This window comes from Mauremys reevesii, linkage group 20, assembly GCF_016161935.1.
Source record: "Mauremys reevesii isolate NIE-2019 linkage group 20, ASM1616193v1, whole genome shotgun sequence".
Lineage (NCBI taxonomy): Eukaryota > Metazoa > Chordata > Testudines > Geoemydidae > Mauremys > Mauremys reevesii.
The window spans coordinates 1,582,671-1,609,351 of NC_052642.1; the positions used below are offsets into that span (position 1 = coordinate 1,582,671).

A 26,681-nucleotide genomic window follows, 5' to 3' on the forward strand; every position below is an offset into this window, starting at 1 on the left:
AACTCCCTCCCAGAGACTTAGGCAGGTTGGGGGCAGAGTTTAGGGGCAGAGTTTGAGGGGCAGGTTCTGCTGAGCACCACCAAAATTTCTACAAATCTGCTGTCCCTGGCCATAGGTCAGCCCCATGCCCCAGTCACCGCTGGGCCGGGGCGTTTCTCACGACCCTCACCCACTGGTGAGGCTCACCTGAATGAAGAGCGCCACGGCCGGGACGCATCGCCATCGTCCCGATCGCTGAGGATGGCCATCAGATGGTAGAAAATCCAGTTTCGCTCCTGGAAATTGAGCGAAACCATGGCCCTGGCATAGGAAACACAAACACCACATCATCAAGGTGGGCAAGGACTGGTCCTCCATTTATGAATCTAACCAGGACAGGGGATCCCGGCGACTAGTCACTCGCAGCTGGCACGGACTAGTTCCTGCTGGCTTAAAATGCCCAGCGGCTTATGTGCTAGAGACCCAAACCCTTAATCACTCGACAGGGAGCCCTTCCATGAGGCCAGCTCTGAGCACGTAGTGCTGTGGCTGCAAGAGAACTGCAGACAAAGAAGGGTGTCGGTGGGGTCGGTGGTCTTCCTCATGTGCCCAGATATTGGGTGATGAGAGACAGAAGGGTGGGTGAGAGAATATCTTAGATTCACCCAAGACAAGCGCTGGAGCTTTCTGTGTTAGCTTCTCTCTCACCCACAGTCACTGGGCCAACCAAAGACATTCCTCCCCCACCTTGTCTCTCTCATGTGCTGGGCCTGACAGGGCTACACCAACGCTGCGGAAAGACATGGCGGAGGCTGTCTTTGCCCAGCCATGCCTGCCAGAGCCACGCAGGAAGCGGTTTACGCCAGGCAGCGCAGGGTGGAGAAGTAGCCGACTGACCCCTTGGCCAACAGCACAGAGGCTGCGGCCTGTTCCATGCAGGCGATTGGGAGCCGCGTCTCACCCAGCAGGGAAGGCAATGTGGCCGTGTCCTGGGCCAGGAGGAGCTGCTGCTGTGATCGGTTCTGGGCAGCACTCACCGGGCAAGCAGGCAGACACCTTTGTGGTGCGTGTCAGAGCTCATGAGCAGGTCCCAGCCGCCCTGCTTCATCATGAAGGTGACCTGCTCCTTGTAGCCAGCGCATAGAAGCAAAGCTTCCATGGCCTTCACCGCGAACCTGTGTGCAGAGCGAGCCTCTTGTTACTGAGTGAGCCCAGGCCAGGCCCTGCCGCGTGCCTGCGGGCGACGCTGCAGAACCCAGGCTGGGTGTCGGGCTGGCGGTACCTGACGGGGCTGAGGGGTGCGCCGTGTCCTCCTGGTTATGCTCCCTCTCCTGCGAAGCAGTGTGCTGCACTGTGTGGGTGACGTGGAAGAGCAGCGCGACGTAGAGCTGAGGGAAGAGCTCCTTCACCTCCTGCCTGCAGGCCTGCTCCTGCAGGATCACATACAGGGCTCTTGTGGCCTGCAGCTAAGAACAGGAGACAGACATCACTGCAGGGATTTCGTCCTTCCCACGCTCCCCCAGGGCACCTAGAGGGGTGGGGGTGGGCTGGGGGCTAAGGCCTGGGATGCTGGGTTCAATTCCTAGCCTGTGAGACCTTGGCTAGAACCACACAAGGGACTTCGGCCCAGCGTGGCCATGCCCAGCTGCATGTGCCCTGCTGCCCAGTGGACTCACAGCCCTGGGTTAAGTGCCCAGGCTCCGTGATATGCTCCAGAGAGAGAGTCAGTTGGGCCAATTGTTAAAGCGGTGAAAGGGATGGGCTGGGTAATTTCAGGCCTGTCAGCCTGACATCGATCCCAGGCAAGATAATGGAGCAGCTGGTATAAGATTCAATTAATAAAGAATTAAAGAGGATAATTTATTTAATGCAAATCAACAATTTTTCGATGAGATGACAAGTTTGGTAGATAAAGGAAATGGTATTGACATAATGTATGTAGACTTCTGTAAGGCGCTTGAGTTGGCGCTGCACTCCAGTTTGATCAGAAACCTAGAAGTTACAAAAGTAACGTGGCACACATGAATTGGATTATAAAGTGGCTGATAGGTCTCAAAATGTAATTGTAAACTGGGAATCAGCATTGCACAGGTGTGTTTCCAGGATGGTCCTTGCAGGGATCGGGTCTTGGCCCTACGCGATTTAACATTTTCATCAATGACCTGGAAGAAAACCTCAAATCATCACTGATAAAGTTTGCAGATGACACAAGAATTGGGTGAGTGGTAAATAATGAAGAGGATAAGTCACTGATACAGAGCGATCTGAATCACTTGGTAAACTGGGGAGCAATCAAACAGTATGTGTTTTAATATGGCTCATTGTAAATGAATACATCTAGGAACAGGACGAGGGACTCTATCCTGGGAAGCAGAGACTCTGTAAAGGACTTGGGAGTCCTGGTGGATAATCAGCTCATGTGATCCTGGGATAAATAAACAGAAGAATCTAGAGTGGGAGTATTTGGCACTGGTGTGACAACTGCTGGGATCCTGGGTCCAGTTCCGGTGCCCCAATGCAAAAAGAATGTTGATGAATTGCAGAGGGTTCAGAGAAGAGCCATGAGAATGATTAAAGGACTAGAAACCATGTCTTATAGTGATAGGGTGACCAGACAGGACAGGGGTTGGGGGTAATAGGAGCCTATATAAGGAAAAGACCCTAAAATCAGGACTGTCCCTATAAAAATCAGGACCTCTGGTGAGAGATATAGGGAGAGACTCAAGAAGCTCGATCTATTCATCTTAACAAAGAGAGGGTTGAGGGGTGACTTGATTACTGTCTATAGGTATCTCCCTGGGAAACAAATATTTAGTAATTGGCTTTTCAGTCTTGCAGAGAAAGGTCTAACATGATCCAGTGGCTGGAAGTTGAAGGTAGACATTCAGACTGGAAATAAGGCATAAACATCACAGTGAGAGTAATTAATCATTGGAAGAATTTACCCAGGGTGGTGATAGATTCTCCATCACTGACTATTTTTGAACCACGATGGGATGTTTTTCTTCAAAGACCTGCTCTAGGAATGATCTGGGGGCAGTTCTCTGGCTTGTGTCAGGCAGGGGATCTGACTAGATGATCGCAGAGGTCCCTTCTTGCCTTGAACTCTATGAAGCTAAGAGTGAGGAGCTGCCTAAACCAACCAATAGGAAATGCGGAGGAGAGGGATGTGGCCTAAGCCCCACCCCTAAAGGGAATTTGGTATCTATCTCTACTTGGGAACACTTAAATAGTCATTGAGCAGAGTTTTGACCCCAGGTCTCCCAGTTAGTACCCGAACCACTGGGCTAGAGACAGTGGTGTAGTCGAAAATATGAAGGTCCTGGAATGCCACTAAAATACTGATTTTCTTCAATATGAATTATAGAAATTCACATTTTATTTGTCTACTGAATTTCTGGTACAGTAATCCTGGGCTAAACCAGGCATGGCTGGAGACAGGCCAGCTGCCCAAACTACCAAGGTCTCGGATTGTTTTTTAATTGGCCACCCCCCCCAGAGTAGCTATTCAATTTATTTTAAATGTTGAAATCATTGTGCTGAAATGCCATTACTGTGTATGCAATAGAATACAATAGAAATGCCATTACTGTGTCTACAATAGAATATGTAAAAGATATAACTCTAGACAGAAGTGTACAGTACAGTGGTAAAAACCCAATGAATGCGTAGCAAGTTTTCTTTTTACTTTAGCCTATAGGCTAATGAAAATAGAAAATAAATCATGCTGCTGCACTACAGACATTACTGTATCAGGCTGAAATAATAAAAGTTTATTTTAAATGTAGCTAGTAGGCTACACAAGTAACACAAAATCCATCAAGGCATAACGGGCTGGAGTAGCAAAGGCCTGCTGGAATGCATTGATCTAATTTTTACAAATATTTCCACAAAGCCTTTTCTCCATATTGTATTTTCTGTGTCTGTGAATCAGTGGGAGACACAGGATGTCTGAGCCAAGTTCTGGCACAGAGGAGCGGATGCCACATGGAAAATTAAGGGCAATGTATCTTGCTAAACGTGATTGATGATGTATTATGAATAAGCACCTTGCTACATTTCCATTCACAATCATAGTCATGTGGCTGAGGGTATGGCTACACTTGCAGCTGTACAGCACTGGGAGTTAAAGCTGTCTTCGTACAGCTGAGTAGGGAAAGCACTGCAGTCTGTCCACACTGACAGTTGCCAGCGCGCTGTTGTGGCCACATTTGCAGCATCTGCAGCGGCATTGGGAGCAGTGCATTATGGTCAGCTATCCCAGCGTTCCAAGTGGCTGCAACGTGCTTTTCAAAAGGGGGGGTGGAGTGTGACAGGGAGCGTGGGGGAGAGAGAGAGTGGATTTTTGGAGCCAACACTGTGTCAGCAGCTGCCTTGCAAGTTCCAACCCCCTCCCCTAGCCCTCTCTGACTCACTGAAAGTGAACAGCACCTCTTTGTTTTTTCCTCACAGACCAGATAAGCAGCCGCTCGCCGAAACGGACCCTCCTCCCTCCCCCTCTATTCAAGCAAACACGAGCTGTGGGCCTTCCAAAGGGAGCCCTCTGCCTCTGCTCATTTACAGCAAACAGGAGCTGGGTTTGTTTTTTTGATAAGCAGCTCCCGGAGCCCAGAGTTTACAACAAAACAAAGAGCGGAACCTTCACTTAAAAGGGTTATGGGAAGCTTCCGGAGATCAGTCACTGCATACTAAGGTTATTCCCTGTTTACACTGGTGCCCCAGCGCAGCAGCAGCAGCACAATACTCTTTATTCCTCTCGGGGAGGTGGAGTACAAGCGGCGCTGTAGCCACGGAGATACAGCGCTGTATGTGCCTTGCCAGTGTGGACGGGGAGTGAGTTACAGCGCTGTTGGTGGCTTTATTGCGCTGTAATTCTCAAGTGTGGCCAAGGCCTTAGATAAAGTGAAAAGGAGGTAGGGCAGCTGTGTAACCAATCTGGTCTGTCACTGACAGGAATTGTCAATGCCTAGCATGACTCTCTTGATTATACTGGTCAGAAGTGCCAGCTGAGCTGAAACCACTGCTCAGCTCCACGCGTGTGATTTCATGCAGCATGGCTGAAGCCTGGTCTACACTACAAAGGGGTTCGAATTAGGCACGCAAATTCAGCCACGCGGAATAGCGAGCTGAATTCGGCACCCTAATTCGAACTACTCACCCGCCCAGACGCCGCGGGTCGAACTCCGCTGCCTCTCGCCGACTCCACCACCGCCGTTTGCAGTGGTGGAGTACCGGAGTTGACTGCGGTGCTTCCGGAGTTCGAACTATCACATCTAGATCAGACGCGATAGTTCGAACTCCGAGAAGTCAAACTCACCGCGTCGACCCAGATGGTAAGTGTAGACTAGCCCTGAGTGTGAACGTGGATTTAGGCCTTGGCTACACTTGAGAGTTACAGCACAATAAAGCCACCAACAGCGCTGTAACTCACTCCCCGTCCACACTGGCAAGGCACATACAGCGCTGTATCTCCCTGGCTACAGCGCTGCTTGTACTCCACCTCCTCGAGAGGAATAAAGAGTATTGCGCTGCTGCTGCTGCGCTGGGGCACCAGTGTAAACAGGGAATAACCTTAGTACGCAGTATCGACTCATCCCACCCCCCTTTCTGGCTCAGGTTACAGCCTCAGGTACTGACCCTCACCTAAAGTCATCCCCTGCTCTCCCATCCCCCATGCAGACAGTCCCAGTAAAACTAAACACCATTTCCAGGTCAATCCATCCCTCTCCCTACAGCGCCACAGGGCTATAGATAACAAAATGAAATTCACCAAAGACAAATGTGAGGTGCTACATTTAGAGAAGAAAAGCAAATGCACAGATACAGAATGGAGGATAACCAGCTGAGAAGGATCTGGGAGCTGTGGTGGATCACAACCTCAGCATGAGTCAGCAATGCGATGCTGTTGCAAAAAGCAAATGCAATTTTAAGTTGCATTAACAGAGGTATAGCCAGGGCCGGCTCCAGACGCCAGCGTGCTGCCAGCGCGCTTAGGGCAGCAATGAGAGCCGCAGGGGGCGCGCTGCCTGTCGCCGGGAGGGCAGCAGGTGGCTCCGGCGGACCTCCCACAGGAGTGCCTGCGGAGGGTCCGCTGGTCCTGCGGCTCCGGTGGACCTCCCGCAGGCATGGCTGCGGATGCTCCACTGGAGCTGCGGGACCAGTGGACCCTCCGCAGGCATGTCTGCAGCAGGTCCACTGGAACCGCGACCAGCGACCGCCAGAGCACTCCCGTGGCGTGCCGCCCTGCTTGGGGCGGCAAAATTACTAGAGCCGCCCCTGGGTATAGCATGCAAGTCATGGGAGGCGATAGTACCACTCTACTCAGTGCTGGTTAGGCCTCAGCTGGAGTACGGTGTCCAGTTTTGGTCACCAATGTCTAGAAAGGATGTGGAGAAACTGGAAAGGATCCAGAGGCGAGTGACAAAGGTGATCAGAGGGATGGAACACAAGCCATAAGAAAAAAAGGCTGAAGGAACTGGCTATGTTTTGTTTGGAAAGGAGGAGATTAAGGGGGGACTAGATAATGGTCTTCAGATACTTGGAAGGCTGCCATAAAAAAAGATAGAGAAAAGTTGTTCTCTCTTGCCACAGAGGGCAGGACAAGAGGCGATGGGGTCAAACTACAGCACAGCAGATATAGATTAAGCCTCAGGAAAAACTTCCTAACTGTAAGAAGAGTAGGACGATGGGAAAGATGCCTAGGGAGCTTGTGGAAACTCTTTCGCTGGAGGTTTTCAGAAGGAGGCTGGAGCCATCTGTCCAGGGTGGGTTAGAAACAAGAAGTCCTGCATTGTTGCAGGGGGCTGGACGAGCTGACTTTGCGATCCCTTCTCACCCTGTGATTCTATGAGTGCTGCTGAATAGCACCAGGAGAGCGCCGCGTGTTCCGGCTCGAATATAGCACTGGCTAAAGTCACACTCTCTCTTTGGCCCAATGACTATACCCCGTGGGAGACTGAGAGACCCCCTCAGGCCATGATGGGGACACACGGCACTCCTTCCCTTGCTGCAGGGGCTGGTACTTACGGCCAAGGGGGGGAAGCCAGCCGGTCTCTCAGAGAGCTGATACCGTCGCCGAGCCGGCTCCTGCAGCCTGCTGACCAGCTCCCCAAGGATCTTTCTTGAGGTGTTGGGCTGGGATGTCAGCATCTTCCACATCTCCGCAGCAACACTGCAAAGGGAGAGAGCCAGTGGCACCCGATCAGAGCCCTGCCAGCCTCCTGCACCCCTCGGCACTGGCACGCCTGCTGGGTCTCCTCACCGGCCGGCCCTTTGTTGCCCTCCTGCTCCTGCAAGGACCCCGTTGGCTGGTGCAGGTTACATGGGGCCAGGTCTGAGTGTCAGCCACAGGAGAGGCCGAGGGATGCCGTACAGGGTTTTGCAAATTGGCCTGTGTCCAGGGCAAGCCAGCCTGCAAAACCCTCCAGGAGAAGCAGCAGCTCTGCAGGGAGCAGGAGATCTCTGGAGGGTTCTGCACTCCCCTGTCTCTGGCAGCGGGACCAGTCCGGGGGACCCAGAGTGCAAGTGGTGGTAGCCGCAGCCCCGTACCTGTCACATGACCGTGAGCAGCCCAGCAGGGTTCCGACCACCTCCTCGCTGAACCGGTAGCCCAGCAGGAGAAGGGCCCTGCGCAGCTCCTGCCGGGCAAGTGGCTCGCTGATGGAGTCCAGGTGGTTATAAATGCTCCTCACAGCCTCTGACATCTGGAAGGGAAATGGGGAGTTGGGGGCCTTGGCTTCCTCGCATGGCTATTGATCTGGGGAGCCAAGGACCTGCTGCACCTGAGAGCCATCTGCCCTCCCAGAACCTCTTCACCAGCCCCAGGCCTAGAACACAGCACTAGTTCCCAGCCTATCGATTCATAGACTGCAAGGCCACAAGCGGTCATGGTGATCACCTAGACCAGGGGTAGGCAACCTATGGCACGTGTGCTGAAGGTGGCACGCAAGCTGATTTTCAGTGGCACTCACACTGCCGGGGCCTGGCCACCGGTCCAGGGAGATCTGCATTTTAATTTCATTTTAAATGAAGCTTCTTAAAAATTTTCAAAAATGTATTTACTTTATATACAACAATATTTAGTTATTTATTATAGACTTATAGAAAGAGATTTTCTACAAACATTAAAATGTATGACTGACACGTGAAACCTTAAATTAGAGTGAATAAATGAAGACTTGGCACACCACTTCTGAAAGGTTGCTGACCCTGACCTAGACTGACCCCTGCATTTCACAGGCCAGAGAACTGCCCCCAATAATGCCTAGCATCCAGAGACAGAGTCTCCCACGGATGGGCTCCCAGCACAGTGTTCTCACTGCAGCTCTTACCCTCCACCAGCGGAGGCCGGGAACCTCCAGGATCGTATGCAGCATGTTCCTGGTCGCCACCGCGCCATGGACGCTGGAGTCTCTCATGCCGCCGATAGCAGTGAGGAGAAAGTCCATGCCTTCAGACGGCTCCAAGTACTTCCCAAAAATCTGAAACAAACTGCGCAGTGAAACCCCTTTGCTGCCCAGCGCGGATCCGGTCAGTGGCCTAGCAGCCAGGACTGGCCCGGCCAGGAGTGCAGGCAAACCCCACTCTTCCGGGACAGGCCTGGCTTACTGCACCTGGGCAGCACAGTACCCAGCCAGCAATCGGAAGCTGTCATGCATGGCAGAGGCCAGCGTGGCAGTGCACGGGGCACAATACTGCGCAGCACGGATACACTGTCTAGTGCTCAGCAGGGGCTGGCGCCATGCGCAGATGCAATGATGCCTTTATTGCATTAATCTCTGAGGAAGCTCCCAGAAACCTGACAAGGAGCTGGGATCAGCTTTGGATGAGCCCCATTGCATCTTGGGATGTGTCATGTAAGGAGGCATATTGGGCTGCATTAGTAGAAGCACTGCCTGCAGATGGAGGGAAGTGATTATTCCTCTATTCGGCACTGGTGAGGTCACACATGGAGTATTGCGCCCAGTTTTGGGCCCCGCACAAGAGAAAGGATGTGGACAAATCAGAGAGAGTCCAGCAGAGGGCAATGAAAATGATGCGGGGGCTGGGGCACATGACTTGATAGCAGCCTTCACTACCTGCAGGGGGGTTCCAAAGAGGATGGAGCTCGGCTGTTCTCAGTGGTGGCAGATGAGAGAACAAGGAGCAATGGTCTCAAGTTGCAGTGGGGGAGGTTTAGGTTGGATATTAGGAAACACTATTTCACTAGGAGGGGGTGAAGCACTGAATGGGTTACTTAGGAGGTGGTGGAATTTCCATCCTCAGAGGTTTTTAAGGCCTGGCTTGACAAAGCCCTGGCTGGGATGATTTAGTTGGGTTGGTCCTGCTTTGAGTAAGGGGTTGACTAGATAATTTCCTGAGGTCTATTATTCTATGAGGTGGAGTGGGCCATAGGCAGGTCTCTGTCCCAGCTGGATGGGGTTAGTCTGTCCCTTCCCCCTGACTCCTAGGGTGTTAATTTCTGACTCCTGATAACTCTGGGCACAACAATCCCAGGAAGCACTGACTGTAGTTACCAATGTGATATTTCTGGTGTTGGTGACCCAGAAGGCTGTCTCAACTTGACTGTTCTTGAGGATCTGCCGATACTCTGCACCGAGCTTCCTCAGAATTTCAGCTGACCCAGGGAGGGGAAACAGACAACAGGCAATATAAATCAGACCTTCGGTTAGCAAACGGGAGTTTTGCAAGGAAGTTTAGAGAGGGTGTGTGAGAGACAAGTACATCTAACAAACATACTGTAAACTCAGGCCAATAACCTGTTCCCCCATCCCTCCCCCAAACTAAACAAACTAAACCCCCTGGAAGAGTAAAAATAAACCAGGCAGAAGGGCAGCAGCAGCGTGGGGCTCTCCAGTTGATTGCACTGAATGCAGCATGTACGATTACCAGCCCTGTGGGCAGGTAGCATATGTGGGCATTTGGCCCAAGGAGCTACTGGCCATCGGAGACCAGGAGACCAGAGGGGCTGAACTGGTGGAGCCAAGGGAGACAGTGAGGTACATAGAGGAGACTTTAGGATGCAGTAGAGTAGTCCCACCCCAGTCTGACAGCCTCTGTGCTGCTGAGGAGGGTGAAAGTTTCGGGAAGGAGAACATCGAGCTGGGGCAGAGGGAGACGATCCCATAGTTGGGACCCACCTTCCAGATGAAGTCATGATGTCCTCTCACACTGAGGCTACCCCTCCTAAGGCGGGAATCCCACTTACAAAGAGAAGCCAGGAAATAGTAATGGGGGATTCAATCAATAGACATATAAACAGTTGGGTTTGTGATGACTGGGAGAACCGCATGGTAAATTGCCTGCCTGGTGCAAAGGTTGCAGCTATCATGAGACATCCAGACAGACTTATGTGCAGTGCTGTGGTATGTAGCCTAGCGTTTAAATCAGCCTCTGTATGAGATAGCTAATGTGAGAGTGAATTTTAAAAAAGTCTCCAGATGTGATCCCTGGTAAGCCTGACTTCAGTACCAGGCAAATTGTTGAAACTATAGGAAAGAACAGAATTATCAGACACGTTGGTGAACACAATTTGTTGAGGCAGAGCCAACATGCCTTTTATAAAGGGAAATCATGCCTCACCAGTCTACTAGAATTCTTTGAAGGGGTCAACAAGGATGTGGAGAAGGGTGATCCAATGGATATAGTGTACTTGGACTTTCAGAAAGCCTTTGACAGGGTCCCTCACCAAAGGCTCTTAACCAAAGGAAGCTGTCATGGGATAAGAGGGGAGGTTCTCTCATGAGTCAGTGGTTAAAAGATAGGAAGCAAAGGACAGGAATAAATGGCCAGTTTTCACAGTGGAGAGAGGTAAATAGCGTGGTCCCCCAAGGATCTGTGTTGAGACCAGTGTAGTTCAACATAGTCATAAATGATCCAGAAAAAGGGGTAACCAGTGAGGTGGCAAAATTTGCAGATGATACAAAATAACTCAAGATAGTTAAATCCAAAGCAGCCTGCGAAGAGCTTCAAAGGGATCTAAAAAAAAAGAGGGACTGGGCAAGAAAATGGCAGATGAAATTCAATATTGATAAATGCAAAGTAACACACATTGGAAATCATAATCCCAACTATACATACAAAATTATGGGGTTTAAGTTAGCACTCAAGAAAGAGATTTTGGAGTTATCGTAAATAGTTCTCTGAAAACATCCAGTCAATGCAGCGGCAGTTAAAAATGCAAACAGAATGTTGGGAACCATTAGGAAAAGGATAGATAATAAAACAGAAAAATATCATAATGCTTCTATACAGTGGTGAGCTGGAGCCGTTTCCCACAGGTTCCCTAGAACCGGTTGCTAAAATTAGACCTCCGTGGAAAACCGGTTGTTAAAGGGCCAGGAGGTGGGCAAAGAACTCCGGTCCGCGGGCTGGACCATCCTGTTGCTCCCAGGATTCCCAGCTGGGGAGGCTGAGGTTCCTGGCCCTCCCCCGCTTCCCACCAGCTGCAGCGTGGCCAGCCACCGGCACCAGCTGGGCAGCTCAGCTGAGCTCAGGAGTCGTCCTGCTGCCGCTTTTTGAGTAGCCCGGCAAGTGTGGGGGGGAAGGGGGCTGCTGCAAGCTCCAGGGCTGGCCAGAGGGGAGGGAAGGAACAAGTGGGGCAATTGGCCCAGGCCCTGCAGGGGCCCCCGGCCCCACGAGGATGTCTCCCCCGGGCTCTCCCCCGCTTCCCCCACCCCGCAGAGACGCAGCATGGCCAGCAGCTGGGAAGCTCAGCTGAGCTCCTGAGTCGTCCTGCTGCTTTGAGCTGCTGGCAAGGTAAGGTACGAGGGAGGCTGCAAGCTCCAGGGCCGCGGGGGGGAGGGCAAGTGGGCAATTTGCCCCAGGCCCTGCAGGGGACCCTGACCCTCCTCTGCTTCCTCCCTTAAATCAGAACTTTTTATAGGGAACCGGTTGTTAAGATTTTGGCAGCTCATCACTGGTTCTATATAAATCTATGATGCGCCGAAACCTTGAATACTGCATGCAGTTCTGGTCGCCCCATCTCAAAACAGATATACCAGAATTGTAAAAGGTGCAGAGAAGCGCAACAAAATGATTAGGGGATGGAACAGCTTCCATATGAGGATAGATAAAAAATATGGGGGGCAAGTCTCCACTTCAAACACTGTATCGCCATAGCTGCACTGGCGCTGTAGAGTTTACGTGAAGATGCTCCTATGCAAACAAGCTCTTAATCCACCTCCCTGAGAGGCGCTGGCTAGGTGAATGGGAGAGGTGCTCCTGCCGACAGGGGTGTGGATTTTTCACACCCCTGAGCAATATAGTTATAACAATATAGGTCTGTAGTAGAGACCTGGGACTATTTCTGTTTAGACAAGAGATGACTAAGGGGGGATAAGATAGAGGTCTATAAAATCATGACTGGTATGAAGAAAGTGACTAGGGAAGTGTTATTTACTCTTGCACATAACAGGAGAACTAGGGGTCACTTTATGAAATGAAGAGGCAGCAAGTTAAAAACAAACAAAAGAAGGTATCTGTGCACACAATGCACAGGCAACCTGTGGAAATTGTTGCCGTGGGATGTTGTGAAGGCTAAAAGTATAATTGGGTTCAAGATAATCAGGGCATGTAACCCCATACTCTGCATGTCCCTAAACCTCTGACTACCAGAAGCTGGGACTGCATGTCAGGGGATGGATCACTCAGAATTTCCTGTTCAGTTCATTCCTCTGAAACATGAGGCACTGGCCACTATCTGAAGACACAATACTGGGCTAGATGAAACATTGGTCTGACTCAGTATGTCCATTCTTATGTGAGTTATGAAGAGTAGAATATGGATAGAGGGTAAACATCAGGGTAAACTCCATGGCTTGCAGGACTAAGGATAATAAGGAGGATTTCTTTAAAAAAGTGTATTAGGAACAAAAGAAATCGTAGCAGTGGTGTAGGCTCATTACTAGATGGAGACTGTTTAAAAGGTTGCAGAAAAGGTGGAAGTGTTTAATAAATATGGTTTTCATGTTGGAAACCCCATGTCAGTGTATTTAGGAAGGACAAGGGTCTCCAGTGCTCTTACATTTTAGATGCAGCATGAAGGAGTAGAGGTGGCGAAGTCCCTCCACAGCCGATTGGCAGATCTCCTGCTCCTGCTCCGCACGGCACAGAGTGAGACACCCCACCAGCTGGCCCAGGACGCTGAACTCCTCCACTTCCTGACGGAGAGAGGGAGCAAAGGAGTCACTCACCCCTGCAGACCTAGCGCAGCGAGTCCCCCTGGCATTGCCCTAGCAATGGGTTAGAACAGGGGGAGGCAGAGGCCACCGCAGAGAGACTGGAGACAATGAGAGCAGGAGGAGCTGTGGGGCCCATCACCAGGGGCTGAGGAAAGCTCAGCAGGGACGGAGAAATCTGGGCAGCAAAGTCAGCAAACGTTACCCCCGAGTGGGGACCCAGGTAACAAATGAACTAGCGTCCAGTCTCCATCTCAAGGGCAAGTTCCTAATCCCAGCCCCTTCTGCCATCCCCCTCCCTTCTTTGACCTCAGGCCCAGGAGCTTGGGGTCACCTTGGACTCCTCTGCTCTGCATCCTGCCTCTCTCACTCCATCCTGGAGCTCCCCAGAGCCCTCCCTTTCCGCGCTGCCCCCAGCCTGCCTGCTCTCTCCTGCCGGCTCTCTCCTGCAGCCTTGTCCTCTCGTCTCCCTCCTGCAGCCCCTGCACTGGCTCCCTGCTCTTCCCCACCTGGCACCAAGCCCCTTGCCCTCCTCTCCCGGGGTCTGCACAGCCTCCCACTCCCACTCCCCAGTTCTCTGGCGCTTTGGCCCCGCACATCCCTTTCACTGTGTCCTCCCACCTCCTCATTCTGTTCTGCTGCCCCAGCCTCTGGGGGCACATCATCCGAGCGACCCTCCAGCTGCCAGAGGGGAAGCCCTTCCACAGGGGGATGGAGCATCTGGAGCAGCTCAATGGCCCTGAGCATGCAGAGCAAGGGGCGCTCATCTGGCAGCCTGGCAGGAGCTGATGCCAAAGCATCCCACAGGCATCTGACAAAGGGGGTGAACAGACACCTGGGTTCGAGGCTGCTCTCAGGGCAATCCTGTGTAAATGCATTGACCCTGCAGAGCAGACTTTGGTGCTAGGGGAACAGCAGGGAGAGTCCTTGGAGACAGAATGATGGAACTCGACCCAAAGCCCACTGGAGTCAGAGGAAAGACCCATCGACATCAGGGCTCGTTAGATTGACTCCTACTGAGGATCTTGCTGAGTCACTATTCTAGGCCTGCATTTTCCATGCCAGGGCGTGCTGCACCGCGAGGCTGTTCAGTGTAGTTAGGAGGTGGCCAGGGTCACAGGCTGCTCACCTGGAATTTGCACTGAGACCCCATGAATTCCATCAGCCACCTGATCCTTCCCACTGCCCTCAACCGCTCATGTACCTCCTGGATGTGGTCCAGGGAGCAGGACCTGAGAGAAACAAATTGGGACAAATTGCTAAGGAGAAGTACCAAAAATAGTCCAAGCACATAGGGAGAAAATCAGCAAGGCAAAGGCAAAATGAGTTCTAACTGTCAAGGGACATAAAAGACAATCAGAAGCAGCTCTATAAATGCATTAGGAGCAAGAGAAAGACAAAGGAAAGTGTGGGGCCACTACTCAGCAGGGAAGGAGAGCAAAGAATGGATGACACAGACAAAGCCAAGGTGTTTAATGCCTTTTTTGCTTTAGTTTTCACTAAAAAGGTTAATGACGACTAGATGCTTAACACAATATTAACAACAAGGGGGCAGGAATACAGGCTAGACTAGGGAGAGAACAGGTAAAAGACAATTGAGGTCAGTTAGATGTATTCAAGTTGGCAGAGCCTCATGATATTCACCCTAGATGGAGCTAGGCAAAGAAATCGCTGAACCTTTAGGAGGGTTGAGGTCCCAAAGGACTGGAGAAGAGCAGACACAGAACCTGTCTTCAGAAAGGGGAACAAGGAGGCCCTAAGGAATTATAGACCTGTCAGCCTAACTTTGGTACCCAGAAAGATACTGAACAAGTTATTAAACAGTTTGTAAGAATCTAGAGGAGATAATAGGGTAATAACAAATAGCACCATGCCAAACCAATCTAATTTCCTTCTTTGACAGGGTTACTTGCCTAGTGGATGGAGGCAGGCAGTATATGATGATGTATATGAAGTTTAGTAAGGCTTTTGACACAGTCCCACAAGACATTCTCATAAGCAAACTAAGCCAGTCTGATCCAGATGAGATTACTATAAGGTGGGCGTCCAACTGATGGAAAGACCATACTCCAAGAGGAGTTATCACTGACTCGCTAGCAAACTGGGAGGGTGTCTCAAGTGGGGTCCCCCAGGGGTGTGCCTGGTCCAGTACTAATCAATATTTTCATTAAGAACTTCGTTAACAGAAAAGAGAGGATGCTTGTAAAGTTTGCGGATGACACCAAGCTGGGAGGGGTTGCAAGCACTTTGGAGGACAGATTAGAATTCAAAATCAGCTTGCTAAATTGGAGAGTTGGTCTGAAGTCAACAAGATAAAATTCAGTCAAAACAAAAGTGACGTAACACACTTAGGACGGAAAATGCATAAAAATAAAGTGGGGATAACTGCCAGGTGGCAGTACTGCAGAAAAGGATCTGGGGGTTATCATGGATCTCACACTGAATATGAATCAACAGTGTGATGCTGTTGTGAAAAAGGGAAATGCCATTCTGAATTGTGTTAGCTTGGAGCTCTGTGTCCAGTTGCAGGCACCATGCTTTAAGAAAGATGTGAACAAACTGGGGCCAGTCCAGAGGACAGCGACAAAAATGATCAGCAGTTTAGAAAACCTGACCTGTGAAGAAAGGTTGAACGAACTGGGCATGTTTCATCTTGAGAAGACAGAGGGGGCACCTGTAACAGTCTTCAAATACGTTAAGGGCTGTTATACAGAGGATGGTGACAAATTGTTCTCCATGTCCCCTGGAGGTAGGACAAGAAGTAATGAGCTTAATCTGCAGCAAGGGAGATTTAAGTTAAATATTAGGAAAAGTCTAAGGGTGGCTAAGCACTGAACAGGTGACCTAGGGAAGTGGTGGACTCCCATCATGGAGGTTTTAAAAACAGGCTGGACAAACACTCAACAGGGACAGTCTAGGAATGCTTGGCCCTACCTCAGTGCAGGGGGTGGAGTAGATGACCTCTTGAGATCCCTTCCAGCCCTGCACTTCTGTGATTCCCTCTTCCCAGGTTCTGGGATCGAGGAGACCGAATCTCTGTCAAGGACATTTCCTCTTTGGGAGCACAAACCACCCACAGAATCTACTTCCTGTGGCCCCAGAACTAGAATGTTGGGGGAATCTAGCCCGGCTCTGGCCAGGTTGGTGGGGCCCATGGTGAACCTGTGGTGGGGCCCACAGGTTCACATGAGGGCTCAGTGGAGAACACAGCAGATCCCGTATGGGGTGGGCGCCCTCCACCCCCACCCCATACAGACGTTTTTCAGATATAGTGGGGCACTTGGCCCTCCAGCCCAAGAACCTTTGTAGAGAACGTACTCTGAGGAGCCAAAGGCACGGGGGTGTCCCATGCTTGGGATTAAACAGAGCCTTGGTCCCTGAGCCCCACCCCAGCTACAGGACTAGTCCCCTTCCTGCCCCCACGCCTCCAGACCTTCACGATGTTTTGCAGCACCACAAGGTTGGGCTCCTTATCCTCACACACCAAGGCCTTCAGCATCTCATCCATGGTTTTCAGCGCCTGCATGCAGAGCAGAGGAGAAACCAGAGCAAGTGGAGTTACCCAGCCAGGTGATGAACCAATGCCCTGGCGTGTGACACCCCCCCAGGTCATAGCAGCCCCTGGTATTACAGCTCACCACTCACTTGTACCCGCAGGGGACCTACTACAAACTCCTCCTGGCAACAGGGCCCCACCTGTCTTTGCTCTCCCCAGAAAGCCCACTGCACACAGTCTATCCCACTGGGAGAGTCAGACAGGACTCCACATTTGGAGGGCAGATTTCCAGCCAAGCTCGCCCCTGGCCTATGTGCACCTGAAGCAGCCGATCTCAGGCCTGTGCCCCAGCCACGCATGGGGATGAATGTGCTTGTAAAGGGAGTGTCTGTTCCCACTAATTGTCGGTGCATGTGAAGGATAAATGCCTACTACTGCTACCCTAGGAGGGAGTTACTCCTTTATCTGGGCCTGTGCTTTGGGGCCTGTGCTTTGGTGCTGCAGGTCCTGCGCTGAAGTCCTGTCGGGGAGCTGTGATCATTACACTCTTATGCCAGTGCCAGGTAACCCAGGGGACAGTACACGAGCGAGTGGCAGGATTCCCACTGGTTTAGGACGGCTCAACATGGCCGGTTTGGGGCTTACTTTGGTGTAGAGAGCAGCCTCCACCTCCTCCATGGTGTGTGCTGGAGGCAGGGAGAAGATGCTGGAGAAGCAGGTGGTGAGCAGCCTGGGTCGTGTCAGGAGCCACACCGATAGCTTCACTTTGCTAAGAGAAGAGACACATGCGGATTTGGGGTCTGAGGCGGGACTGATGTGCTAATATTGCCCTCAGGCTCCCAGGACATGGAAACACCTGGGGGCTCCAGCTGGCGGGTGGCAGATGAGAACAGGCCAGGGGTGGTGGAAGGAGTTGGTGCTGCCTTCTCCCATACCAGCAGGCAGGACTTAGTGTAGCCTGCAGCTGTCTGCTGTGACCCCACCAGCACTCACCGGCTGGGGCAGAGATCGCTGTGCTTCACCGAGAAACAACATCCTGCAAATGGCATGGACGGGAGACTAGAGCCTGCTGGCACCAAAGCGCCTCTGAACCCAGCGGCCACAGTGCAGAGGAGCCTGCCAGTCCTGCCCGCTGGGGGCAAGAGACCCTCCCACCACAGCCGCCTGCACACTGCGGCTGCACAGTCCAGGCCAGCACAGAGATGCTGCATCAGCCCGCTGCCGGGCAGAACCGAAGCAGGATCTAAGCCTGCCCCTGCCCATTGCTCTCAGCCTGCTGGACAGGGCACACAGCTGTGTGCAGGGGGGCAGGAAGGTGGGGACAGCCCAGACAGCATTAACCTCTTCACCCCCACTGCCAGAGCATGGCCCCAGCACATGCAATGAGGTGCCAGGTGACTACTTGAGCTGCCCCTGCAGGACAGAGCCGCGCCTCGTGGCAGGCGGCAGCCAGTGAGGAACAGCTATGCCCAGTGCTGACGCCAATCCCGCCCCCTCTCACCCCGCAGCGACGCAATCATGGCCAATGCCGTTGCCTGCCCCGTTGTCAGGAAGCCAGTGCTCAGTGGGGAGAGTTGCTCCAGCTCCTGCCCCACCTCCCCTTCCCATTCCTGGGGAACTAATTGAGCCAACAGCGAGAGCCCAGCTCCAGCCCGCAGCATCCATCACCTTCCAGACGCCTGATGGGCAGGCTTCTGGGAAGCTCAGAGCAGGGCACTAGCGGCACTGAGAGAGAGTCCCCCATGGCACAGGCAGTGCCAAGTGCCAGGGCTCAGCCTGCCCAGCCTCTCAGCCACTGGGAGTCGCTGAGCTGCCAGTGTGACGCAGCTGGCACTGACTCCAATCGCCCGCTCCAGCAGCACCTAACTGCCCCTCTCCTCAGAGGGGACTGGTCCTGCCTCCCACGCCCCCTCCCCCATATCTTCATAAGGCCACGTGGAGAGGTCACCAGGCACCGAAGGATCCTCCACCACCTACCCACTGGTGCCAGTCCACATGCACCAGCACCATCATCTGGTGCCACATTTCCTGGGGGAATCAGAAGATGGGGGAGGAGCAGAGGGGGGAATGCCCTGGAAAACTGGCCATGCCAAGTGGCTGGCATGTCTGGCTGCATGTAGCACTGGCTGGGGCTGGGCCGGGCAGGCTGGGTACCTCAGCTTCATGATGGCGAGCATTGCTTGCTGACGCATCACGCCGGTCAGGGAGTCGACGGACTCGTGATCAATCAGCTCCTGAGGAGACAATGTGGGGAAATGCCAGCTGGGCTCCAAGCTCCTGCAAGGCTCCGACAGGGGAGCAAAGCGCAGGGCCTGCAACACGTGGGCTCAGCAGCCAGGTCGTCCTACTGCAGGCTTGATGGTGTGCAGGGCTCCAGCCAGGGAGCGCAGTGCAGGGCCTGTGCTCAGTGTCCCAGTGTCACGCGCCAGTGCTCTGCAAAGGCTCCATCAGCATTATCACCCAAGGACTCCACCTGAGATCAGGCCCCCTTGTGCCCGGTGCTGCACACACACAGTGAGAACCAGTCCCTGCCCCAGTTCGCTCACGAGCTAACTAGACGAGACAAGGCATGGGAGGGAAATTGAGGCACAGAGGGGGAAGTGACTTGCCCAAGGTCTTACTGCAGAACTGGGAGTAGAACCCCGGTGTGCTGAGCCCAGCCCACTGGACCACCCACCAGCCCACGCTGTCCCACGTTCAGGGAAGGGAGGTTAGCTCTGGAAAGCTTTCTGCAGGTGCTGGAGAGCAAAGACTTTCCAAATCTACGGAGCAGATTTGTTGCTAGTTCCCTAGTGGGCACTGACTGCGGAGTGTTGGGGCTCTGGGCAGGGAGACTGGCGACACAGAGCGACCTGGTGACTTGGGAAGCTGGGTGCAAGGGAACAATCTACATTTCAATACAGTTATATGTTTAGGAACAAAGACGGCAGGCCACACCCACAGCATGGGGGCTCTAACCTGGGAAGCGGTGACTTGGAAAAGACTTGGCAGTCATGGTAATCAGCTGCCCATGAGCGCCCAGTGCGGTTGGGGCCAAAGGGTTAATGCCATCCCAGGATGTACAAACAGGGCAATCTCCAGTTGTTAGAGAGGTTATTTTCCTCTGTATTTGGCACTGGTGCGACCGCTGCTGGGATCCTGTGTCCAGGTCCGGTGCCCACAATTCAAGGAGAATGTTGATAAATTGGAGGGGGGTCAGAGAACAGCCCCAAGAGTGACTGAAGGACTGGGAAACATGCCTGATAGTGAGAGACTCAAGGAGCTCAATCAGTTCAGCTTAACAAAGAGAAAGTTACAGGGTGACTTGATGACAGTCTGTAAGTACCTACAGGGGAAGCAAATACTGGATAATGGGCTCTTCAGTCTGACTCGATCCAATGATTGGCAGCTGAAGTTCGACAAATCTGCAAAGATCTCCAGGCCAGTCACTAAACCCGCCAAGTAACACAGCCCCAGTGTGTGTTTTACTCACCGTTATCTTCTCTACTAGCAGGACTTGGTCCATAAAAGCAGGCAGGCTTCTGAGGCTGCTGATGGAATCCAAGAACTTGAGGTTCTTGGCCTCGTCCTACGCCCCGCAGAGATTAGACACAAACAGGAAGGTTAGTGTGGAAAGGAGCTGCCAGTGGGAGAGATGTCAGAAAGCTTCCCCCCAGTGCTGCTCAGGCTTTGATATGCCAAATGGCAGAAGGCCATTCATCCGGCAACAGGAGTGACTATCTGGGAGGGCAGGGCAGCTCTGTATGAAACCGGACCAGAGAGGGAGCAGATCTCACGGGGTAGGTGTCCAGAGAGGAACTGCAACATGGCAGCTAAGCAGCCAGACAGTGTTAGCAGGGGCTTGACAGAGTGGGAGGAACATCTGGGTGGGACACCCTGACACCCCAATATTCGCCACTGTCATGTCATTAGGATATGTTTTGTACAAAGTACATATTGTAAGGTATTGTAAAAGTCTTTATCTGCTAGACATTAATGTCTCGTTGGATTGTATGTCCTATCGCTGTATGTGCAGTTATGAAGTTCAGCTATGTATGTGTTCCTGAAACACGTTGTGAGGTTCAAAACAGCCTATCAGATACAACAGTAAAAATGCCAAACAATGGCTTCTTGAGGAAATGCACACAAACAACATAGAAACCTCTTCGAGATAACGCTACACAGTGGGAACTGTTGGACCCAGGTCGCAGCAAAAGAGTTTTCCAGCAGGTGGGAAGAGGAGATAAAAGGGGAACAATGACATCGGGGGGACCTCACACTCCCTGCAATAAGACACCTGGAAACACCTGAGGGACAAAGATTGAACTATGAGAAGTGATGGTCTCAGGCTGAAGAGAGATTCCTAACCTGTGTAAGAAAACCTGGGAAATCCAAGCTGCACAGCAAAGAATCTTAAGAATCTGCCAGCCTGCGAATTTGCTAGTGTAGATCCTATCTATCTAGTGTGGAAAGCTTAGTTTGTATGTTGTGTTTATTTACTAAGGTAATCTGCTTTGTTCTGTTTGCTATCTCTTAGAACCACTTAAAATCTACCTCTTGTAGTTAAGAATCTTATTTCTTGTTTATACCATAACCCAGTTTGTACAATTAGTAACTGGGGGGAGGGGCAAAGAGTTGGGCATGCCTCTCTCCACATCAAGGGAGGAGTCAAATTTCATAAAACCTTTGGGTCTGTACTCCAAAGGAGGTGGGCACCAGAGTACTGGGACAAGCCCCTTCAGCTGAGTCTTCCCAGAGCTGATCTCAGGGTCTGTGTCTTTCTGCAGCTGGGTGTGGCCCTGCCTGAGTGTATGGCTGAAAGTGGCTTGTGAGCTGAGCCCAGGGCCGCCCAGAGGATTCGGGGGGCTGGGGCAAAGCAATTTCAGGAGCCCCTTCCATAAAAAAAAATAGTTGCAATACTATAGTATCATGTATTTGGAAATGTAAAAAATAACCAGTGAAATACATTCAAAAATTAATTTTTAATAATTTGAAAATACACCTCTACCTCGATATAACGCTGTCCTGTGGAGCCAAAAAGTCTTACCGCATTATAGGTGAAACCGTATTATATCGAACTTGCTTTGATCCACTGGAGTGCGCAGCCCCACCCCCCGCAGAGCACTGCTTCACCGCATTACATCCGAATTCGTGTTATATTGGGTAGTGTTATATCGGGGTAGAGGTATACACGAAATACATGATTTTAAAACATTCAATGCTTTAATGTGTGTGTCATAACTATAAAGGGAAGGGAACTTCCTCCTGTGTACAATACTCTAAAATCCCTCCTTGGCAGAGACACTAAAATCCTTTAACCTGTAAAGGGTTAAGAAGCTCAGGTAACCTGGCTGACACCTGACCCAAAGGACCAATAAGGAGACAATATACTGTCAAATTGGGGAGGGGGAGGCTTTGTTTGTGCCCTTTGTTTTGGTGGTGTTCGCCTTGGGACTAAGAGGGACCGGACATCAATCCATGTTCTCCAAATCTTTCTGAACAAGTCTCTCATATTTCAAACTTGTAAGTAACAGCCAGGCAAGGCGTGTTAGGTTTAACTTTGTTTTCAACTTGTAAATGTTCCTTTGCTAAGAGGATTTACCTCTGTTTGCTGTAATTTTGAACCTAAGGCTAGAGGGGGTTCCTCTGGGCTCTATGAATCTGATTACCCTGTAAAGTTATTTTCCATCCTGATTTTACAGAGATGAGTTTTACCTTTCTTTCTTTAATTAAAAGCCTTCTTTTTAAGAACCTGATTGATTTTTCCTTGTTTTAAGATCCAAGGGGATTGGATCGGTGTTCACCAGGGACTTGGTAAAGAAGTTTCTCAAGACTATCTAGGGAAGGGAGTTAGTATTTAGGAGTGGTGGCAGCAAAACCAGATCTAAGCTGGTAGTTAAGCTTAGAGGTGTTCATGCAGGTCCCCACATCTGTACCCTAAAGTTCAGAGTGGGGAAGGAACCTTGACAGTATATATACATTTGCAATTACATAATGGGCTGTCGCTGGGTGATGGTGATGGTTGGTGCCAATGGGCCGGCGCTGCCTGGGGGTGGCGCTGCTGTTGCCCAGGGCTGGGTGGGGAGCTGGGCTCAGGGTTGGGGGGGCCTGTCAGGAGGGTGTCCAGCTCAGAGGGGCTTACCATGCTGCTTACTCCCACCTCCCACTCTCCCAGAGCCTCAGAGCGCGCGCCGCCCAGGAGCTTTCCTGGCCCCTGACAGCACTGCAGCAGCCTGGCTCCATCGGGACCTGAGCTCACAGCCTCCTTACCATGTGGCCTGAGCAGGAGGTGCTCAGGCCATGCCCCCTTACCACGCAGCTCTGAGCAGGAGGTGCTCAGGCCATGCCCCCTTACCATGCAGCTCAAGCAGGAGGTGCTCAGGCCCCACCTCCTTACCACGCAGCTCTGAGCAGGAGGTGCTCAGGCCATGCCCCCTTACCATGCAGCTCAAGCAGGAGGTGCTCAGGCCCCACCTCCTTACCACGCAGCCTGCCGGAGGCGCCTGGCCCCGCCCCTCACCACGTGGCTCCAAGTGGGAGGAGCTCAGGCCCCGCCCAAGCCACGCTGCTTTAGCTCTGTCCAGGGCCACTCCTGAGGCGGTGCGCTGAGGCGCCGGGGATGGGGCAGGCGGAGGGAGCCTCCGGCATTCTCGTGGGGCCTCTGCGTGGCCCGGGCCTGGTGCAAATTGCCCCACTTTTCCCCTTCTGGGTGGCCCTGCCCAAGCCCAGCAAGACAAGGTAAAGGGGGCCCAGGCTGGCAGAACAGGCGGGCTCAGTGGTATCCCGATACATCAGGTGGCACCTCAAAGGGGCTGGAAATTGAAAGTAGACAAATTCAAACTGGAAATGTACGTTTTAACTGAGAAAGTAATAGACCATTGGAACAACTGAGTAAGTGGCATGGTGGGTGACCTTTGTAACTCAAGGCAGGACATTTTTAAGATGCTTTAGTTTAAACAGGAATTATTCGGGCTGGTCTCTGGCCTGTGTTCTACAGGAGGTCACAGTGGTCCCATCTGGCCTTAGAATCCATGCGCCTCCCGGAGAAGGGCGGATGGTGCATGTGGACAGGGCACTAGCTGACAGGTCAGAGGAGGGCTCTTAGTACCTGTTCATTGCTCGTTAGAAAGGCGTTGATGTAGTCCAGGGCCTCTTTGTGCTCCCAGTCTAGCCTCCTCAAGCAGGCGTTACAATAGACTGGTGAATCTGATCAAAGACAGAGCGGTGGTAATACCTGGTCTGCTAAGCTGCAGGCTGGGTGACAGAGATCTTAGAGAAAACCCTTACCCTCACTCCCGCCCCAGCAGGGGAGCAGCCCGATGCACAGCAGGGTCTGGCACAGCGATTCCTGATTCCCACCCTTGCTGCCCAGCCCAGCAAAGATCCAGTCAGAGCCCTGGTTCTCAACAGCCACCCCACTTCCCGCCCAGCATGCAGGCTCAGTCTGGGATTTGGGGAGCGCCACATCTGGAAGGAGGGATGATGTCAGGCCATGAGTGGTGTCCCAACTCTCCAGGCCATTGCTGGAGGGGGCGGAGGGACTGGCAGTTAATTGGTCTGGTCCTCGTGTAGGAGAGGGAACAGTTGCCCAGTCTGTGTGAGAGATGGGGACCCAGAGCCTGCCTGTTCTGCTTGTTCTGACTGCCTCCTGCCACCAACAGCCAGCCAGAGCCATCGGGTGTAACCTGGCAGGCACTGGGCCCCATCACAACACTCCCCAAATGCCCTGTGCTGGGACATACAACAAAGGAGCCAGCAGATGGGGCTGCAACACCAGGGGGCATCTTATGCTCTGGCCGGTGCCCTGCAATCCTAGGCTTTAACAACCCACCCTGTACCAAGTAGCCCCTTCAACGGGTGGAAAGTATCTTCCAACCCTGCAGCGTGACAGATCAGGGTGGGCGAGTCAGTCAGTCTCCACCCCGTGCTTCAGCTGCCGCTTCTAATGCCCCAATCAGCTCTAGAGGCTGCAGCTGCTGCCAGCAGGAGGGGCCATTCCTCTGCCGGGTTTTCCTGTCTCTCCATCTCATGGCAGCCCAGAGCAGTACAAGGTCTATGGACCTTCTCCCCAGTGACACCCTAGTCCTGCCACCCAACCCCAGAGGGCCAAGCCCCACCGCAATGCAGGCCATGGCCCGGCCATTTCTGCAGCCCTCCGCCCACCCAGGAGGCGCCACCACCGCACGGAAGGGCTGAGGCACACACAGCCTCTGCTTCCGCTGTGGGCTCTTTCGCCAACTCTTCCGCTGGGGAGGTTTCCGCCTCCCAGGCACGGATGGGCTTTGAGGGGGCCTTGGGGACTTCTCAGCCATCCTGCAAGAAGCCAGGACAAGGCATTGCTTGTGAGTGACGAGAGGCGACTGTCCCGTTCAGCATCAGGGCCAGCCCAATTATTTCTGTTCCACCAGCGCCTACAGATGCCAGCTGAGATCAGGGCCCTGTTGCACCAGGTGCTGCAGACAATCCTTGGGCCACAGGGCTCAGACTCTAACTAGCCAAGGCAGCCAGCAGGGAAACAAGTGAAGGGATGTGCTCAAAGTCACCCAGCCAGTCAGCAGGACAGGCAGGATTAGAACCCAGGTCTCCTTATGCCCAGCCAGCACCCCATCCCGCAGGCCAAACGGCCTCCCTGGGTCACTCCCACCTCTCCTTCTGCTGGTTCACAAGCTGCACAGCAGACAGGCTGGATCCAGCCACTCAGGATTCTTCCTGCCCAGGGAAATTACCCTAATCCCTTCCCCCAGGAATATTGGGGCCATGGCAGTTCCCAGGTGGGCGAGGCCAGGGGGGTGGGGCAGCTGGGGCGGGCTCGTGAGCAGCAGGAGTTGCTCACCCCCCGTGAAAGGGCAGGAGCAGAAGGTGGGAGAGCAGCAGAGAGGCTGGTACCTTCTCTTCCAACGTGCCCAACCTCAATTGCATTTATCCTGACCACTCTGCAGGGCAGGGCCTGGCTGCTACCCCCACTGAACAGACAGGGAACTGTGGCACAGAGGGAATAAGGGACTTGCCCAAGGCCACAGACTATCTCTGGCAGAGCTGGGAAATGGCCATGGGTCTCCTGGGTCCCAGGCTGGCACCTTCTCTTCCAACCTCTTGCCCCCTTTGTCCCTGGTTCAGTGTGAGCTGTGAGAGCTCTCTGGGGCACAGGAGCTGGCTTGTGCCCAGATGGAACAACGTTGCCTATTGCACAGATCTCACTTTTCCCAAACATTGAAAATGCTGCTAAAACCATCCCAGGGCCCGCCAAGATCCCTGCAGCTGGTCATTGCAAAGTTGTGAACTGTTCCTGGCCTCCCAGAGTGGGGCAGTGGGAGAGGGTGGGCTGGCCCAAGGCCCTGCTGGATGGCGGCTCATGTCTGGGGTCCCAGTGCTACAAAGCTGTGTGCCAGCCACGCTTTCTGGGGTTCACGGCTCATCTCTCCAAGGCCTGGTGGCAGCAGCCGCTGGAAAGCATCCCAGGCCTGATTCCCCATGATGGGTCTCCTAAATGGCTCCCTGCTCTGGGGGCTCTATTCTCACTCAATGTCTCCTGCTGACTCTCCAGCAGCTGCACGGCAGGTGTTCTATCGCAGCCCTAGCCCTGTCCAGAGCTCAGGGCACTGTCCTGGCATCGGACTGTCTTGCAATAGAACAATGGCTCCTGGCAACCTGAGAATGCCTGTTCTGGCATCCTCAGTGCCACTCCCTATGGAAGTGATGGGGTCAGCAAAGGTGGTGATGGAGGTGGTCAGCCTAGCTCGCAATGACATTCCAGGTGCAGGGGGCGAGGTGCAGAGCCAGGAGGAGATTGGGGAGGCAGGAGGGGACATTGTGATGGCGCGGGCGGGAACTAGCTCTCACAGCTGAATGCTCCGGCACACTACCATGGATTCAGATCCAAACCTAGATCAGGCTCCAAATTCAGCTGGGCTCCTCTCTCATCCAGAGCGGCTGAGACTCCAGCGCCTGTGGACAGAGACGCACCAGCACACCAGATCCTGGTGGTGGCTTCCCCAGAGACAATCTCTGCTTGGAAGCGTGGAGATGCCCAGAGCCGGCAGGCTCCACCA

The 26,681-nt window shown here is 52.7% G+C and overlaps 1 protein-coding gene and 1 long non-coding RNA gene across 2 annotated transcripts; both read right to left on the minus strand.

Moving 5' to 3' along the window:
* Window positions 1-222: 222 nt before the first annotated feature.
* On the minus strand, window positions 223-1,281 carry LOC120387589. The gene is made up of 3 exons (XR_005590241.1): window positions 1,262-1,281; window positions 1,017-1,154; window positions 223-300 (listed from the first exon to the last, which is right to left on the minus strand). It is a non-coding gene; the product is annotated as an uncharacterized LOC120387589 (long non-coding RNA).
* Window positions 1,282-3,909: 2,628 nt separating this feature from the next.
* Window positions 3,910-24,307, minus strand: LOC120387538 (maestro heat-like repeat-containing protein family member 7). Its single transcript, XM_039508452.1, has 12 exons — window positions 24,292-24,307; window positions 23,741-23,838; window positions 20,126-20,221; window positions 18,808-18,887; window positions 17,299-17,422; window positions 16,591-16,677; window positions 13,004-13,139; window positions 9,495-9,595; window positions 8,310-8,459; window positions 7,528-7,682; window positions 7,006-7,150; window positions 3,910-3,942 (listed from the first exon to the last, which is right to left on the minus strand). Exons 1-12 carry the CDS (start codon window positions 24,305-24,307, stop codon window positions 3,910-3,912), a joined length of 1,221 nt encoding a protein of 406 aa, XP_039364386.1.
* Between the last annotated feature and the right edge of the window lie 2,374 nt (window positions 24,308-26,681).

What these genes read in the sequence shown, in the direction of transcription:
- LOC120387538 (XM_039508452.1), bottom strand. An exon ending in TGCTGCAAAACATCGTGAAG is followed by an intron (nt 13,140 to 16,590) that starts GTCTGGAGGCGT and finishes TCTCTCCGTCAG; the next exon opens with GAAGTGGAGGAGTTCAGCGT. An exon ending in CTGGCTTCCCCCCCTTGGCC is followed by an intron (nt 3,943 to 7,005) that starts GTAAGTACCAGC and finishes CCTCTGTGCCAG; the next exon opens with AACTTGGCTCAGACATCCTG.